The 17079-nt window shown below is 39.3% G+C and overlaps 1 protein-coding gene and 1 pseudogene across 1 annotated transcript in view; one reads left to right on the plus strand and one right to left on the minus strand.

Annotated features, from left to right (window-relative positions):
* SLC39A12 (solute carrier family 39 member 12) overlaps positions 1-13970 on the plus strand; it is a 62881-nt gene extending 48911 nt beyond the window's left edge. Inside the window, 1 exon segment of the mRNA XM_010981962.3 lies at positions 13842-13970. Within this exon segment, the coding sequence (XP_010980264.3) occupies positions 13842-13970 (129 nt within the window).
* A 1732-nt stretch (positions 13971-15702) lies between these two features.
* Positions 15703-16524, minus strand: LOC105090622 (MARCKS-related protein-like; annotated as a pseudogene).
* Between the last annotated feature and the right edge of the window lie 555 nt (positions 16525-17079).

Consider the following 17079-nt stretch of genomic DNA (forward strand, 5'->3'; position numbering starts at 1 on the left):
ATCTATGTGATGCCTATTTAGGAATAGAACTTAGGGAAAAAAAATAAGAGAGAGAGAAAGAATTTTAAAAGAAGGGAGAAGGAGGGTTTGAAAACAGTGTATAATGAATGATAGAAGAGTGAGTTGAAACAGAGTATTAATCGGGTTGAGACGTCCTTTTAAAACCTTTACAAAGAAAAGGGGGGGTGAGATGAATAAATGTATTTGAAACCTGTGTCTAATCAATAGCAGGACATCAAAACCCAAGAGAAATAGAAATGAATTAAGAAGTAAAGATTAAGAGAGTAATAGAAAATAGAGCAGGTAAAAACAGATTTAAAAAAAAGGGGGGGGGGGTTGTCGGTGTTCTCCTGGAGTCTGTGTGCTTTTAATGTGGTCTTTCTGTCTTCGTCCTGTTTTGGAAGCTCAGCTTGCTGTTTTCAGAGGCCCTCCGTTGGCGCCCTCTTCTGTGCCGCTCCCAGCACCTGTCGGCAAGCAGATCGCGCCTCCTCCTAACACTGGGTCAGGTGCAGCTCTCTGCTGTGGGCGGGCGGGTCGCTGCCCCTCCGGATGCCGCAGTCAGATGTTGCAGACTGGCCGGGTAGGAGGGCGGGTCGTGCCCCCTCCCAGCACCTCGGTCAGGGGCTGTGTTCCTGCCCGAAAGGCGGGGGGACCCGCTCTCCCTCTACCTGCTCCGCCGGTAGTTCCGCTCTCTGTGCGGCTGCGTGCTCCGCCCTGGTCGGCGCTCCGCGGGTGGGCTCCAGGAAGACCGAGGGACAGCCCTGTCCCTGCTCCGAGCCAACACCCAGCTCCTTGTTTGTCTTTGTGGAGCAAGTTCTCTGAGGGACCAGGATGGAAGGATCCTATCTGCCCCGGGCTGCAGGCCGGTTTCAGTCTGGCCTTTGAGGCTGCTAAGCCCTTTGGTGCGGATGCAGGTTTCGCCCCCGCCCCCGCCTGGGTGCTCAGCGCGGAGGATATGGCGGCTGTGCCTGAGCCCCGCCTCTCTTCCCCCAAAAACTTTCCGCGGGTTTTCAGAGATGGGGGTGTGCACCCTTCCCCCGAGAGCACATCAACCTTGCTGTTTTATGGAGGGCCCAGGTTGTTCTGCCCTGTGCACCCACAGCCACGGCGCGCAGCCCCTTGCGTTCCCCCGGGGCTGCCTCTGTGCAGCCGCTTCCGTCCTCCGCCCGGCTTGTGCAGCCTGGCCCTGCCCGCGGCTGCCGGCCGGCGTCTCAGGCTGGGTGTGGGGGGGATGCTCTGTGCCCGTTTAACTTAGTTCTGTTAGTCAAGGGCTGCTCTGTACAGATCCGAGCCTCGGAGGCTCCCCCTCCGTCCCGCTGGCCTCTCAGTTGGAGAGAGGAGACCCAGCGAGCGAGCGCCAGTCCTCCTTTGCCGCTCCGTCCCCACGGGACCCGTCCCGCGCTGCTTTGCCTTTTGTTCTTTCTTTTTTCTTTTTCTCCTACCAGATTTTTGGCGTCTTTATCTTTTGAAGAGGGCGATGTTCTGTCGGAGTTCCACAGGTGCTCTCGTTGGCTGAGTGGGTCTGTAGATGTGGGTCTTGGTGTATTTGTGGGAGAGGGTGACCTGCGAGCGTCCTTCTACTCCGCCATCTTCTCCTGGAACTATAAGCAGTAATTTTTAATGTAATACTATAGTGAATAAAATTGTGTAAGTTAAAAACATTTACAAGACAAAAGGATTCCATCATTAATCACATAATCCCATTTCTCTTCTTTTGTTTTTAAATGCATTGGAAACAGAAATGTGTTGCAGTTCTATCCACTATTTTTTCTTCTTCCTCAATTTTAAATTGTATGAATAGATAAACCTATTGATGAAAATAAGTAAATAAATCTCTATTATTTTTCAAAGTCGGAAGGGATGATATTTTCTTAAATTCTTAATGAAGACTGAATGACAAATTTGATTCTCGTGTGATTTTTCATTCACTATAGCAACTTCCAAGGTGTTTTCGTAAAGTCTGTGACAGTGAATGCCAAATACAACCTTGTTTGCCCATCAGGACTAACATAGGTTGTTTACAATGTATCTAAAGTTTATTGAATGCATGAGATGATCCCTGCTATGAAAAGCCTGCCCACTTATGTTAACAATCTGGAAGAAAAGCAAAAAGGCATTGCGACTGGATCTGTGGTGGAATATTCACTAAAATGAGTAAGTTGGTCAGACAACACATGGCAGAAGAAAGACAAACAAAATCAGCCCATCTATTTCTTGGATTCATAAAGGCCAAATAGTCTTTCTACTCTACCAGTTTTTCAGCAAGTTGTAATCTCATGGATGACATCTTTTGAAAATTTTCTTGGAGACAGTGCATAGATAAAAAGTTGTACAGACCGAGCGTTAAGTTTTGCAAGCACTGGATAGACTTTTGGGTCATTCACAACTGTAATAAATCTACCTACCTATCTATTTAACAGAAGAACTCCTACATGTCTCTTTGTAGTAATTTCTTAGATAACACGTTATAATTGAATAATCATCAAATGACCCTTCAAAAGTCGAAAAAACTAACTGAAAAATTAACATTGTTGTAAATATGTGGATGAGTGAATATTCAAAAGTTAAATTTTTTTCATATGTTTAACAATATTGAGATGTTCCAGTGGCTCTTCATAGCTGTGATAACCATTTTTAAAAACTCTAGTTGTATTAGATAATAAGACTATGGAAAATACTTGGAAAAAGTCTTCCCGTCCTGAGTATAAATAAAAGGCTTTGAAACGGCTGTGTCTACTTTGGCTGTAGCCACCAAACAGTCCAGTAACTCAAAATATCCTTTAGCTTTCCTTACTTCTCCTTTTTTCCCACCTATTTTCACATTTAGAGTTATAGGAATGTGTAGGTGGAACAGAAGACATATCATTAGATTTGTAATCAATACCAGAAGATCCATAACCATTAAATTTTTTCTTTCTTTCAGTAAGCCTGTGGTTTGTGCTGAGTACTTCTTTAATTTTCATTGGCCTTACATAATAAAAAATTTTTTTGTCTGCACCATCTACAATGGTGGCCACATCCATATGACTGTCCTGTCAAATGCCTGAAATGGGCTTAGTGTAACTGGGAAATGGGTTTTTTTAAATTAGTAATCTTTATTTTTCAGCGCAGTTTTAGGTTCATGGTAAAATTGAGTGCAAAGTACAGAGAATTCCCATATAACATCTGACCCACACATGTACATCTTCCCCCACTATGTAATCCTGCACCACAATAATATGTTTGTTACAACTGATGAAACTACACTGACACATCATTATCACCCAAAGTCCATGGTTTATGTTAGTGTTCATGCTCGGTGGTGTACATTCTGTGGGTTCTGACAAAAGACATGTGTTCCACCATTGCAGTATCATACAGAATAGTTTTCCTGCCCTAAAAATCCTCTGTGATCTGCCTTTTTGTCACTCCCTTTCAATTAACTCCTGGCAACCACTAAGCTTTTTATTGTTTCCATAGTTTTGCCTTTTCCAGAATGTCATAGAGTTGGAATCATAAAGTATGGTACCTTTTCAGATTGGTTTCTTTCACTTAGTATTATGCACATCCTGATAGTTCATTTCTTTTTAATATTGAATAATATTCCATTTTCTGGAAGTGCTACCTGTCTATCCCCTTACTGAAGGATATCTTGGTTATTTCCAAGTTTTGGAAATTATGAATAAAGCAGCTATAAACATCTGTGTGCAAGCTTTTCTGTTAACATAAGTTTCCAATATATTTGGGTAAATAACAAGGGGTGTGATTTCTGGCTCTTATGATAAGAGTATGTTTAGTTTTGCAAAACAAACAAACAAACAAACAAACAAAAACTGCCAAATGTCTTCCAAAGTCGCTGAACCATTTTGCATTCCCATCAGCAATGAATGAGAGTTTCTATTGCTCCAGATTCTTGCCAGTTTTTGGTATTGTCAGTGTTTTGGATTTTGGCCATTCTAATAGGTGTGTAGAGGTATCTCATTGCTGTTTTAATCTGAAATTCTCTACAGACATATGATGTTGAACATCCTTTTATATGCTTATTTGCCATCTTTATACCTTCTACCTTTTTAGGGGGAAGTGTCTGTTTAAATCTTTTGCCAATTTTAAAAATTGGGTTGTTTGTTTTCTTATTGTTGAGTTTTAATTTGAACAGTCTTTAATCAAATATGTCTTTTGCAAATATTTTCTCCCAGTCTCTGGCTTATCTTTTCATTCTCTCGATATTATACTTTGCAGCGCAGGAAATTTTAATTTTAATGAAGTTCTGCTTATCAGTGATTTCTTTCATGGATCATGTCTCTGATGTTTTACCTAAAAAGGCATCACCATATTCAAGGTCATCTAGGTTTTAACCTGTGTTACCTTCTTGTAGTTTTATAATTTTGTGTTTTCCATTTAAATCTGTAATCCATCTTGACTTCATTTTTGTGAAAGTTATATGCTCTGTGTATAGATTTTTTTTTTTGTGAGTCATGTCCAATGGTTCCAACACCATTTGTTGAAAAGACTGTCTTTGTTCTATTTTATTACTCTTGTTCCTCTGTCAAAGATCAATTGATTGTATTTATTTGGATCTATTTCTGGATACTCCACACTGCCCCACTGATCTATTTGACTGTTCTTTTGCCAATACCACACTGTCTTAATTATTGTAGCTTTATAGTAAGTCTTGAAGTTGGGTAGTATCAAATTCTCCAACTTTATTCTTCTCCTTCAATATTGTGTTGGCTATTCTGTGTCTTTTGCCTCTCCATATAAACTTTAAAATCAATTTAGCAATATCCAAAAAATAACTTGCTGGGATTTTTTAAATTGGGATTGTGCATTGAATTTATAGATCAAGTTGTGAAGAACAGACATCTTGACAGTATCAAGTCTTTCTATCCATAAAGATGGAATATCTGTCCATTTATTCAGTTTTTCCTTGGCACCTTTTATTTGAGTTTCACAGTTTTCCTCATATAGATCTTGCACATATTTTGTTAGATTTTTACCTAAGTATTTCATTTTTAGGTGCTAATATAAGTGGTAATGTGTTTTTAATTCAAATTCCACTTGTTCATTCCTGGTAAATAGAAAAACAATTGAATTTTATATATTGACCTTGTATCCTGCAACCTTGATGTAAGTATTTATTGGTTCCAGGAGATTTGTTGTTGATTCTTCTGGATCTTCTACCTAGATCATCACGTCAACCACAAATAAAAACAGTTTTATTTCTTCTTTCCCCATCTATATACCTTTTATTTCCTTTTCTTCTCTTATTGCATCCACTAGGACTTCCAATACAATGTTGAAAAGCAGTTGTGGGAGGAAACACTATTGCTTTGTGCCTGATCTTAGCAGGAAAGCTTTAAGTTTCTCACCTTTGAGTAGGATGTCAGCTGTTGACTTTTTATAGATACTCATTATGAATTTGAAGACGTTTTCCTCTATTCCTAGTTTACTGGGAGTTGTTTTTTTTTTTTATGACTGAGTGTTGAATTTGGTCAATGTTTTTATGCATCTGTAGATGTGATCATGTGATTTTTCTTTAGCCAGTTGATGTTGTAATGTAGATTACGTTCATTGATTTTTGAATGTTGAACCAGCCTTGTATGCCTCAAATAAATCCTACTTTGTCGTGGTATATAATTCTTACACAGTGTTGGATTTGATTTGCTAATATTTTGTTGAGGATTTTTCACCTCTATTCATGAGAAATATTGGTCTGTAGTTTTCTTTTCTTGTAATGTCTCTGTCTTGTTTGGTATTAAGACAATGCTGGCCCCTTAGAATGAATTAGAAAATACTTCCTCTGCTTCTTTCTTCTGGAAGAGATTATAGAGAACTGACTTAATTTCTTCATTAAATATTTGATAGAATTCACCACTGAACACATCTGGACCTGGTGCTTTGTAAGGTTATTAGTTACTGATTCAATTTCTTTAATAGAAATAGGCCTATTCAGATGGTCTGTTTCATATGTTAGTTTTGGCAGATTGTGTCTTTCAAGGAATTTGTATATTTTGTCTAGGTTATCAAATTTGTGGGCATAGAATTATTCATAATATTCCTTTATTACCCTTTTATTGTCCATGGATTTTTCGTGATGTCCCCTCTTTCATTTCTGATATTAATAATGTGTGTCTTCTGTCTATATATCTTAGTTAGCCTTATAGAGATTTATCTGTTTTATTGCTTTTTTCATGGAATCAACCTTTATTTTTCTCTATTGATTTCCTATTTTCAATTTCATTGATTTCTGTTCTAATTTTTATTATTTCTTTTCTCCTTACTTTGGATTTAATTTTCTGTTCTTCTAGTTTCCTAAGTTGGAAGCTTATATTATTGATTTTAGATCTTTCTTTTTGTTTTCCTAATATATGCATTCAATTCTCTAAGTTTCCCTGTACTCACAGAATCCCACTAATTTTGATAGATTGTATTTTCATTTTCATCTAGTTCAAAATATTAATTTCTCTTGATATTTCTTCTTTGACTCACGTTATTTAGAACTGTGCTGTTTAGTCTTCAGTATTTTGGGATCTTCCAGCTATTTTTTCTGTTATTAATTTCTAGTTTAATTCCATTGTGATCTGAGATCAGACATTGTATGATTCCTATTAAGCTTTATGTTCCAGAACTTGGTCTATCTTGGTGAATGTAACATGTGAGCTTAAGAACAATGTGTGTTCTGCTGTTTTTGGATGAAGTCGTCTATAGATGTTAATTTTATCCAGTTGATGGATGGTGCTGTTCAGTGCCACTGTGATCTTATTACTGTTCTGCCTCCTGGATCTGTCCATTTCTGATAGACGGGTGTTAAAGTCTCCAAATGTAATAGTGGCTCCATCTAGTTCTTCTTTTGGTTTTATCAGTTTTTGCCTCACACATTTTGATATCCTGTTGTTAGGCATATACACATTAAAGATTGTTATGTCTTCTTGGAATATTGACTTTTTTTTTCTTTATTTATGTAATGCCCATCTTTATCCTTGATAACTTTCCTTGCTCTGAAGTCTCTCTGTTTGAAATTAATATAGCTACTCTTGCTTTCTTTTGATTAGTAGTAACATGATGTATCTCCCCCCATCCCTTTACTTTTAATCTGTATGTGTCTTTGTATTTAGAGTGAGTTTCTTGTAGACAGTATGCAGTTGAGCCTTGGTTTTTGATCCAGTCTGAAAATCTCTGTCTTTTAATGGGTAAATTTTACCATTGACATTTAGAATGATTGTTGATAAGGCTGCATTAATATCTCTATATTTGTTACTGTTTTCTAATTGTTACCCTTGTTCTTTGTTGTCATTTTTGTTTTCTATACTTTTCTGCCTTTTGTGGGTTTAATTCAGCATTTTATATGATTCCACTTTCACTCATGTCTTAGTACATTAATTATACTTCTTTTTTTCAGTTTTTTAAGTAGTTGCCCTAAAATTTTCAGTATACATTTACAACTAATCCAAATCCACTTTTAGATAACACTGTACTGCTTCATGGGTAACATTAAGTACCTTATAATAAGAAAATATTTCTAAACCATCTGTCCCACCCCTTGTGTCACTACTGTTATTCCTTTCACTATTATATGAGCATACATATGTGCACACACATGCACACAAACATGCATTTTATATATATATATAAAATATATATATATATATTTTAGTTCCTGGTCTATTAATTCCAAATTTCCTGCTGTACTGACTCTAGGTCTGATGCTTGTTTGGCCTCTTGAAACTGTGTTTTGCCTTTTAGCATTCCTTGATATTTTTGTTGAAAAGATGACATGGTATACTGGGGAAAAGGAACTGTGGTAAATAGGCCTTTAGTAATGTAGTATGAGGCATGGAGGGGAGGAAAAGTGCTCTCTAGCCCTGTGATTAGGTCTCTGTCTTTTTTTTTTTTTTAAGTATAATCAGTTTACAATGTTGTGTCAATTTCTGGTGTACAGCATAATGTTTCAGTCATACATACACACACATAGATTCCTTTCATATTCTTTTTCATTATAAGTTACTGTAAGATATTGAATCTAGTTCCCTGTGCTATACAGTATAAACTTGGTGTTTATCTATTTTATATATAGCAGTTAGTATCATTAAATCTCTAGGTCTTTTGGCGAGCCTGTGCACCTGGGCCATGGATTTCTTGTCCCCTCCCTGCTTAGGTAGGATGGAATGGCGAGAAGGGGGCTAAGGTTGGGTATTTTCCTTCCTCAGGTAGATCAGGCTCTCCCCAAACCCCAGCGGGTTAGGCTCTGATAAGAGAGATTCTCCTGAGGCCAGGCTTTTTTAAGGACAACAAAATGCTCTGGCATATTTCAAAATGGCTCCTTTTATCCTCCTCCTGCTGGAAGCATGAGGGGGAGGTGGTTTTTCTGATATTCTCTATGAGAATCTGGTGGGGCTCCAGGCAGAAAACTTCACAAAAGCATCGGGAAACCCCCAAGACTGGGTCTCCCTGAAGTTTTATCGCTTAGGCTAGTCTGCACTGAGCCTCTAATGATTCATCAGTTATAGTTCAGGTGTCCCCACCCTGGCATTTATTCCCACAAACATTTCTGCTTGTGGTTTCTCCTCCAGTAAATTGTGGTTCTCTGTATCTTCTTGTCTTTCTCTCCAGTGTTTACGCCAGCACTTTCTTGCCCTGTGACCTCACTTCTTTGACATTTCTAAGAAGAGTGGTTGATTTTTGAGCTTTTCACTTGTAGTTGGGACAAATTGGTGACTTCCAATTATCTTATGTGCCATACCAGAAACCAGAGGTCTTTGATATTCAACCTTTTAAGTATATAGTTGCACATGCAAACAGATCATTGCAGATTTGCAAGCCAAATGGTGACTTCCATTTACAAGTTTCCATTTTGTTTTTAGATGTGAGTCTTCTGCAAGGATAAAATTAAACCATTTGCAAATGTGACAGGTAGACCAGTCCATGGAATATGTAAATCCCCTAAAGGGATTAAGCATCATTAGGACATCCTGCAAAAGAAGTTTCGGAGGTTTCTTTTCCTCATCATTTTTCTTGAGAACAAGCATGGGTCTTCTTGTCAAATGCAGATATTTAATATACCTGACTCATTGTGTGTAATGGGTTTTAGAGTCCCTCTGAAACCAGTTGTTAATTGTGCTTTGTGAATGGATAAACAAATCACTTCTCTTGAAAGTTGATGATGGCAAAAGATATGCATTCCTGAGAGGAAAAATACTTGAATTGCAATTTGCCTTCATAAGAGACATCACCAAGTGTCTTCAATAAATGAACATTTAATTTCTGTATTTGAATTGTGGATTGTTAACAATGAAAGGACTTTGAAATTTTTAGCATTTTGTAGAAACATTGGATCTTCAGCTTTTTCAGGATGTACATTTATGAACCATATTGCAGGTAAACATTGAAATATCCAGTAGTATATCTTTAATGTCATCAAGAAACCATTTTCAGAATACAGATGGAAATGGGCAGAGAAGTCTTTGTATGGAACAAGAGTGTGAAGTATAGGAGAGAAAAAAATCTTAGTCTCCAAGGATGGTTTATAGACCCTTTGTGATAAGTCCTTATCGTATATAATTACTATATGGTACATGATGTTAGTATTTATCCACTTTCCTCCCTGATGTGTTCTAACATTCTCTGTGAACATCCATTCTAAAGCTTCACCTTGACTAGGAATACAATTATGGGGATGGACTCAAGTTTAAAATATTTATTTACTATCACTTTCTAAAATGTTCAGAAATCCTAATTAGCAATTGACCGTCATAACTACCTCTCAGTTCATTAATAGAACTTGCAGGGACCATTATCTGTAGACAAGTCACAGTCAATATGTAGACTTCATGCATCTCAGGGAATTTCTTTCTTGTACCTTATTGAATTTTTTTTAAAAAAATTAATAATAGTATGTTATAGAGTTGCCTCTTAGTTAAAGATTATTTTCCAGAAAATTACAGCTCCTTGACTCTCATGTCTAGGCAGTCTCTGATCTGAGTTGAGGGACTTGCTAAGCATGGAGGTAAAAAAGGAAATTACTTTCTACTTCAAGGTTTCCAAATATCTGGGAAGACTCTTAGCAACATTTCTCCTAATACTACCTCTGGGCAAGGCTGTTTTGCTAACATTTCTTCTCTTGTTTTTTTCTATCTTTTACTTCAATGTTATCACACTTAATCTATCATTTCACCCGCTCTACTCTCAGGGTATAAATCAAGATCTGTAAAATTGTTCAGTAACAGAATTTAATTGCCCTGGAGGAAAAGGGGACTTTTCTCTCTTGACAGCCAGAGGGAAATGGTGGCATTTAAACTCTTGTTGGGAATTTTAAAAAGAGAAAAAGCAAAATATATGCTCTTAAACATTAATTCATATGGACCTTTATTTTCCTTCAAAACTTGCTGACTGAAAAGATTTTTTTTTAAACGTGGATGGATTCAGAGCAAGTGAAATGCTGTAATCAGATGTAGTTTGAGCTTTGGCATTTTATATTTGTACCTTTTGGAAAGACTTTCTGTAGAACTCTCTGGTATTTTAGCATGTATCCAAGAGAGATTATGGTTCGCATGTCATCCATAGTCATCCAAAAGAGTGCCAAGTAGTCTCAAAAGCAAGCTTAGCTGGGTATTCTTACCAAATGAGGCAGACAAGGAAAGTTCAGACAGTTCACCCAAATTAAGATCAAAGCTTCCAGACCAGATGAGAATCTCCTTAAACTTTTTTGAAATATTGATTTTCATTGTTTGTCTCCATAGGTATAAAAAATTAGTCTGTTGTTATAGCTTTTGTCAAGTACATATTTTCTGCCTTAAAAACAGATTGGGGGGTGGAGATGAAAATAGATCAGTGGTGGAGCACATGCTTAGCGCGCAGGAGATCCTGGGTTCAATCCCCAGCACCTTCATTAAAAAAAAAACAAACATAGAATCAGTCACGTGATATCTTCTATGACAAAGGGAGCATGATATCCACATATTCTATTGTATGTTTTCATCACATGCAGTGACTAGTTTATGCCTAATTGGACATTTTTAGTGTTGGCATTTTCCATTTTTTTCTAATTCATTAGAAATGTACTGGCCATAATAGACAGAAGTGAATTTCAGAAAATTAGATTAGATATAAAGGTGGTCTTTGTGGATGTTTGTATATCCTCTACAATAATGAGATGACCTTGCTTCTTGTCCCAGTTCTGACATCACATCTATGTGGCTTTGGATAAGTTATCATCCTCCCTGGGCCAACGTTCCCTCATAACTAAAAGGAGTTAATGATTTTATCTCTTGCAGTGTTAGGAGGAGTAAATAGGAGAGGGGGAAGACATGAGAAAGGGTAGGATACAATGGATGTCAATGAAAGTAAACGCTGCATTGGACTTTCAGCCGGAGCATCCTGAGAGACACAGGATCAGGGACTGACTTCTAGCAGCACATCTTTCCCTCAAGGGAAAGTTATCACAGAGCCAGTTATTTTGATCTTTAAAAAAAAAAAAAAAAGCAAGGAAGCTATTACAAAACTCCAAAGAAAACATTGTATTTCATGTGAATGGTGGCTCCTGGAGCTGTGTAATACTCATGATGTTTTCCTGGGGGTGATGCTCTCTACTTAATCAAAATAAAGGATGCTTGGTTTCCTCACTGGGAGTGGGGCCATTGCCAGAGGCTAGAAGCTCTTATAAACATACATATTCAATTCTAACATGTGTTAGACACGATAAGCAGATGGAGGGTCTATAAGCTTAGGCTAGTGAGAAAAATAATTGATCAAACAATTGTTTTTAAAAATTGTGGCATTTTTGGATTTAGTCAGGGCAGGAATTCTCAAGACACAAATTCTATCTCAGTGTTTTTTGTATATAAAATTTTTTTTGCTATTAAATCTACTCTAATCAAACCTACTTCTTCCCATCCAAAGATTCTGAGTGGAAGTTTGAGGCAAAGATGGGAATTAGAAAACAAGCCAACTCAAATGTAGGTTCGTTAAGACACTGATGGTGTGAAAGTGTATCCCAAGATCTATCCGTTGAAGTGGAACTGTTTTCACCACTGTGTTTGTATCTTATCTGAAATATTTTGCCTCCACAACAATTAGCTCCAAGTAAGCATGATGGTTCAGTAGATGACCCGTAGTTTATGAGCATTTGTCAAGAGAATCATTCCAGAAACTACTTCTACTGCTTTATCAAAGATGAACAACAGCCAGGTGGCCCTAGAGACAGTAGAGGTGAGTAGAGGTGTGGCTTTTAATTCAGCCACATCTTGTAAATGATTATTAATGATCTCATGTGAAGAACAAAGAGGAGAGGGAAAAACACCGTGTCTTATTTCAGTATTTGAAAATAAGGTTAATCAACGTTTGAGTCTTTACAATGATGACCAGAGATGGCTTAAATGTGTCTCAGAAATACAGTCTGAGATACAGATTACTAAGAAGAAAGGAAACCCATTGTCCCTGTTGCCCAGTCTTGGAGTAAACTATTGAAAATTGCTTATAAACTATTGAGAAGTAAAGGTAATGGGGAACTCCAGTGCACAGAGCTTGTTAATCTCTCAAAAATACTCTCAATTGCAAGCTCTTCGAGAACACATACTGCATTCTATGGATGTTCAAAATATCATTTTAAATTTATAATGAACCATGAAGGATTTCTTTAAAGTAGCACGGTTAATTAACCTCATGTTTAAACACAGCAGAAAAATACCCAAATGGCACATAACTTACGGCTATCCATCTGGGAGGGCATTTTTGGGTCCTACTTTGGTTTCTTTTTTCCCCACTGCTCCATGCTAAGGTGTGAGGTGGTAGGTTGCAATAATCTTAATCCTTCTCCCATCGATTTTGCTAATTAAAATGGAGGACTATCCATCTCAAGCACACCCACACAGAACATTCAGGATGCTTCCATACAGGCATTAAAAATACATAAGGCTGTTTTCCATTGCCAAATTTCTAAAAGCCCTTGCATGTTTTATGTTTGACCTTTTTCCTCAGTAGGTAAAAGAATCCAGTAGTTCTCAACCAGAGGTGAATTTTACCCCCCAGGGTGTATTTGACAACGTCAGGAGACGTTCTTGGTTGTGGCAGAGGCACAACTAACATCTAATGGATAGAAACCAGCAGTGCTGCCCAACCCTCTATGATACACAGCAGAACCCTCACGGCCAAGAACGATCCAGCCCAATATGTCAATAATGCCAACATTCGGTCTCCAATCCATGTTGACCTGAGCCTGTGCTCCAATGGAAATGACTGTCCTGAAAGAGAGTCACTCTGACCTTCACAGGTTGAGGGATTCAAAAAAAAAAATGTGAGACAGAAACACGCTGAGGCACTTCACACAGATGCTTGAGTGCGCATTTCCCTCTAAATGGCGTTACGGCATTTGACAAACATAAAACGGCTGCCATTTCTCTCTCTGGGAATAAAACATAGTCTTAGGAGATGATGTCTTTATTCTTCTAAAGGTCAGGAAGACCTCGGTCATCATTTTGAAAAGAAGCAAACGCTATGTAACACTCAGTGCATTTGGCAGCTTCATTTACTGCACAGTCAAAAAACACTACCTTTCATCCATTATCTGTTTCCCACTTAAGCATTTTCTGAAAATAAAGGTAAGAAGAGTTGGGTTTGCTTTCAGCTGATAACTACGTCATTATAAGACTCCTGGCATCACTAGCATCCTTCTAATCACATTCAAATGGCATGATTTATCTTACGTTTTAAAATTTTGGTAAGAGTACATATTAAACATTTTGTAACTGTTTGGGGAATTTGAAAGGTTATTGAGTTCTGAATAACAGAGTCTCTCATGTTTTCCCACCAAACTTTTCCCAGCAGTGAATATATCTGGATCTTATTCTGGTTTTTTGTTCTTTTTTTAGCTTCCTGAAATGACTCATGTTCAAACACGGCGACCCTGGTTGATGTTTCTCCTGCAGAACTTTGGACTGACCCTAGGTTGGCTTTCCCTCTTACTCTTGGCTATATATGAACAAAATATTAAGATTTAAGAGTCTCAAAATCCTTCAGAAATCAATTTCTATGGCTTCATTTTATTTCTTTTGTTCTACTCTATAGTGACATGTAAATTAAATATTTTTATCTTAGGTGAAGTCTGTGTCTTTTAGTTTGTTAACTTATTACTTGTATAATGCAATTTTACTCCTGTAGTGTATAAATGTCAGGTTGTCCTTAATTGAAATTGTGTTTTTAGTTTCCAACACCGTGATGGAACTCACACCTTTTTAGTAATTAGTAAACTCTAAATTAATTCTAGTAAAACTTTCAAAAAATACTGTTTCCCTAATAAAAGATGTTTGTTGTATTTGAAGTGGACAGATGTCTATTGGAATAAAATCTGCTGCAAATTCTTTGATGTCAAAAATATATTGTGTGTGTGTGATTATAAACCATAAGCGAACTAAATTACAAACAAATATAATAAAATCTAGTTTCAATGTGATGGTTTGTATTACCTTCTATTACTGAATGTCAGATTCTGAATCAACTCTAACAAAACCAGTATAATATAGATCACCTGGAAGCAAGACCCACTAGCTCAGAAATGCTCATAAATAAGCAAACTTGGGAAGTTTAAAGGCCAATATGTCAGCACTTTTCTCTATAATCACCAAAGGAAATCTTTTCTAGGCAAAGAAAATGTGAAACAGAAGATGACATTTAAAAATTTTTTTAACATAACAAAGCTTGAGTCGGGGGCAGTAGATTAACATGTAAACTCGCTTAGATTTAACAGGGTATGTTTATGAGAATAATCTTACTGGCAAGTGAAATATATTTTATATTCTTTCTAAGGCAACATAGAACCCTAAGCATTATTTCAGTAGGTAAGCTCATGAAATGTACAAGGAACATTACTGATAACCTAGCAAAATTGTTAAAATAGAAAGTAACTCTGGCTTTAGTCATTTTTCTTGGAAAACAGATGCCTAATACTTTTCTTATTTTTTAATGACATATCTTGACAAGGGGGAAAAAAAGTCCATTTTACTGCCAAAATGACTCATAGCACTCAATCAAATATATCTCTCCTCTCACCAGTACATAATCTTTCTCACGTCTACCCAAACAAAATCTTTTTCTGCTACTTTTCTTTGATTTCAAAACGAGGTTTCTTCTAGTTTCCTTTAGAGCTTCATTCAAGGGGGCATTTTGATACAGTGCATTAATTCTCAGACACAGGCTTTTGTTTTTGTTTTTGTTTTTTAAAGGGACGACATTTATTCCTTTTCCAAATGTTACAGTAAAACCAGGTGGAAGAGAATGGTTTTAGCAGTTAGGAAAAAAAAAGTACAAATCTGGGGTTTGGCCATTAAAAGTTATTTACAACACTGGGAGGGGGGAAAAAAAAGACAAGAAGTTTTTTCACATTACAGACCTCCCCCCAACCCCAAAGCTTAGTACTTGCTTACCAAGTCAAAAAAGAGACACAGTTGATTCACAAGCTAGAGGTTTGAACTTGAGTAAGACATTTATAAAAACCTAGACAGGGGCAGTGTCCACCCCAGCCCAGGTGCCACTAGGCACAGCCCAGAGAGACTAAAATCTCAACAGGGAAAGGCTGGACACTCAGGGTTTGGGAGTATAGGCACCCCAACATCTGGCTCAGGGATTTGGAGAGTAAACAAAGCCTACTTGGAAAAGAATTGGGGAAGAAAACTAACAATTGCCTCTTGAGTGGTAGGGCCAGGGCAGGAGCATGTCACATCACTAACCTAACTTGGGAAGCTGCAAGGGACCATCTTCAACTGGCCTTAAGAGGAAGACCAGATGGATGATGGGAGAACCCACAGGAGGGAGAGGAGGAGAAGGAACGTGGCTAGGGGCCAACAGCCCCTTCCTTTCTGGGCACAGGAAGGCAGCCAGGGCACCAGGTCCAGGCAGTGACCTCACAAGGACAGCACAGTTTTTGCAGCTTAGAGATCACCCACCTGCCCCCACCCAGCTACTCATTCTGCTCGCTTGTTTGTGTAGGGCCACTCTCCAGCCCCGAGGGAGTGGACGGCTCTGCGGCCTGGGGCCCTGCCTCTTCTTCTGTGTCTCCTCCCTTGGAGGCAGCGCTTGCCTCTGTCCCTTTGGCCTGGGGCTCCTGGCTCTCAGGGGTGGCAACAGCTTTCCCTTCCTGGGTAGTGCCTTCCTCGCTGCAGGCACCGACTTCCCCCTGCTCCTGCTCTTCCTCTGTGGGTGAGGAGGCAGACCAATCGCCCCCACCCTGCTTCCGATTTCTCTTGAAGGACAGGCCACTCAATTTGAAAGGCTTCTTGAGAGAGAATTTCTTCTTCTTGGGGGTCTCCTTGTTGGGGGGATCCCCCTTGGCTTCAGCGCCCTGGCTAGGGGGTGCTGGCTAGATGGCATCACCAGCGGCCCCGGCTGCCTCCGCTGTTCCGTTCACCGGGGGCGGCTCCCCTTCACCTTTGGGGGACAAGTCTCCATTGCTTTTCACGTGCCTGTTCTCCTGTCCGTTGGCCTTGGGGGGGGGGGGGCGCCTGCTGCCACCTCGGCGGGCACGTCGCCCCGGGGAGCCTTGGCGCTCTGGCTGCCCATGGTGGGGGGGGGGGGTTCTGCTGGGGGCGCCCGGAGCCGCCCTGGGCTCGCGCCGCAGGGGACAGTTCGGTCGGGTGGGCCTGGCCGGCGGAGGGGTGTCGGGGGGGGAAACCGAGCTGCGCGCCCCCCACCGCTCCGCGCCAGAATCAGACATAGGCTTATGTTAGGGCCAGCGGACGATTTGCTACTTGTGGACGGCTGGGCTGCATCTGTCGAGTTTCTAATGCTGTAAGCCCGCGGTGGGGCTTGATTCTGAACAACTTTCAGGTGATACTGCTGGTTGCCCACCCCTCCCCCCGCCTTTGAGCGCCACAGGCTTGTTGGAGAGCAGACGCACCTGTCGCGAGAAAGAGCAGGCGCGTGACCCTGTTGCCCAAGAGCTGTGTGCTTTTGATTACATTGATTAATTCCCTCCAAACCTCACACCACGCCTGAGTTCCTGCTCTTCCGCCCTGGCTTGTGAGCATCGGATCGGTTGCAGGAGTCACTGGATAAGGAGTCCACAGAAAGCACATTTATTCGTACTTGCCTTGAAACGTAAGCAGACCCATCTTG

This window comes from Camelus dromedarius, chromosome 26 (genome assembly GCF_036321535.1).
Source record: "Camelus dromedarius isolate mCamDro1 chromosome 26, mCamDro1.pat, whole genome shotgun sequence".
Lineage (NCBI taxonomy): Eukaryota > Metazoa > Chordata > Mammalia > Artiodactyla > Camelidae > Camelus > Camelus dromedarius.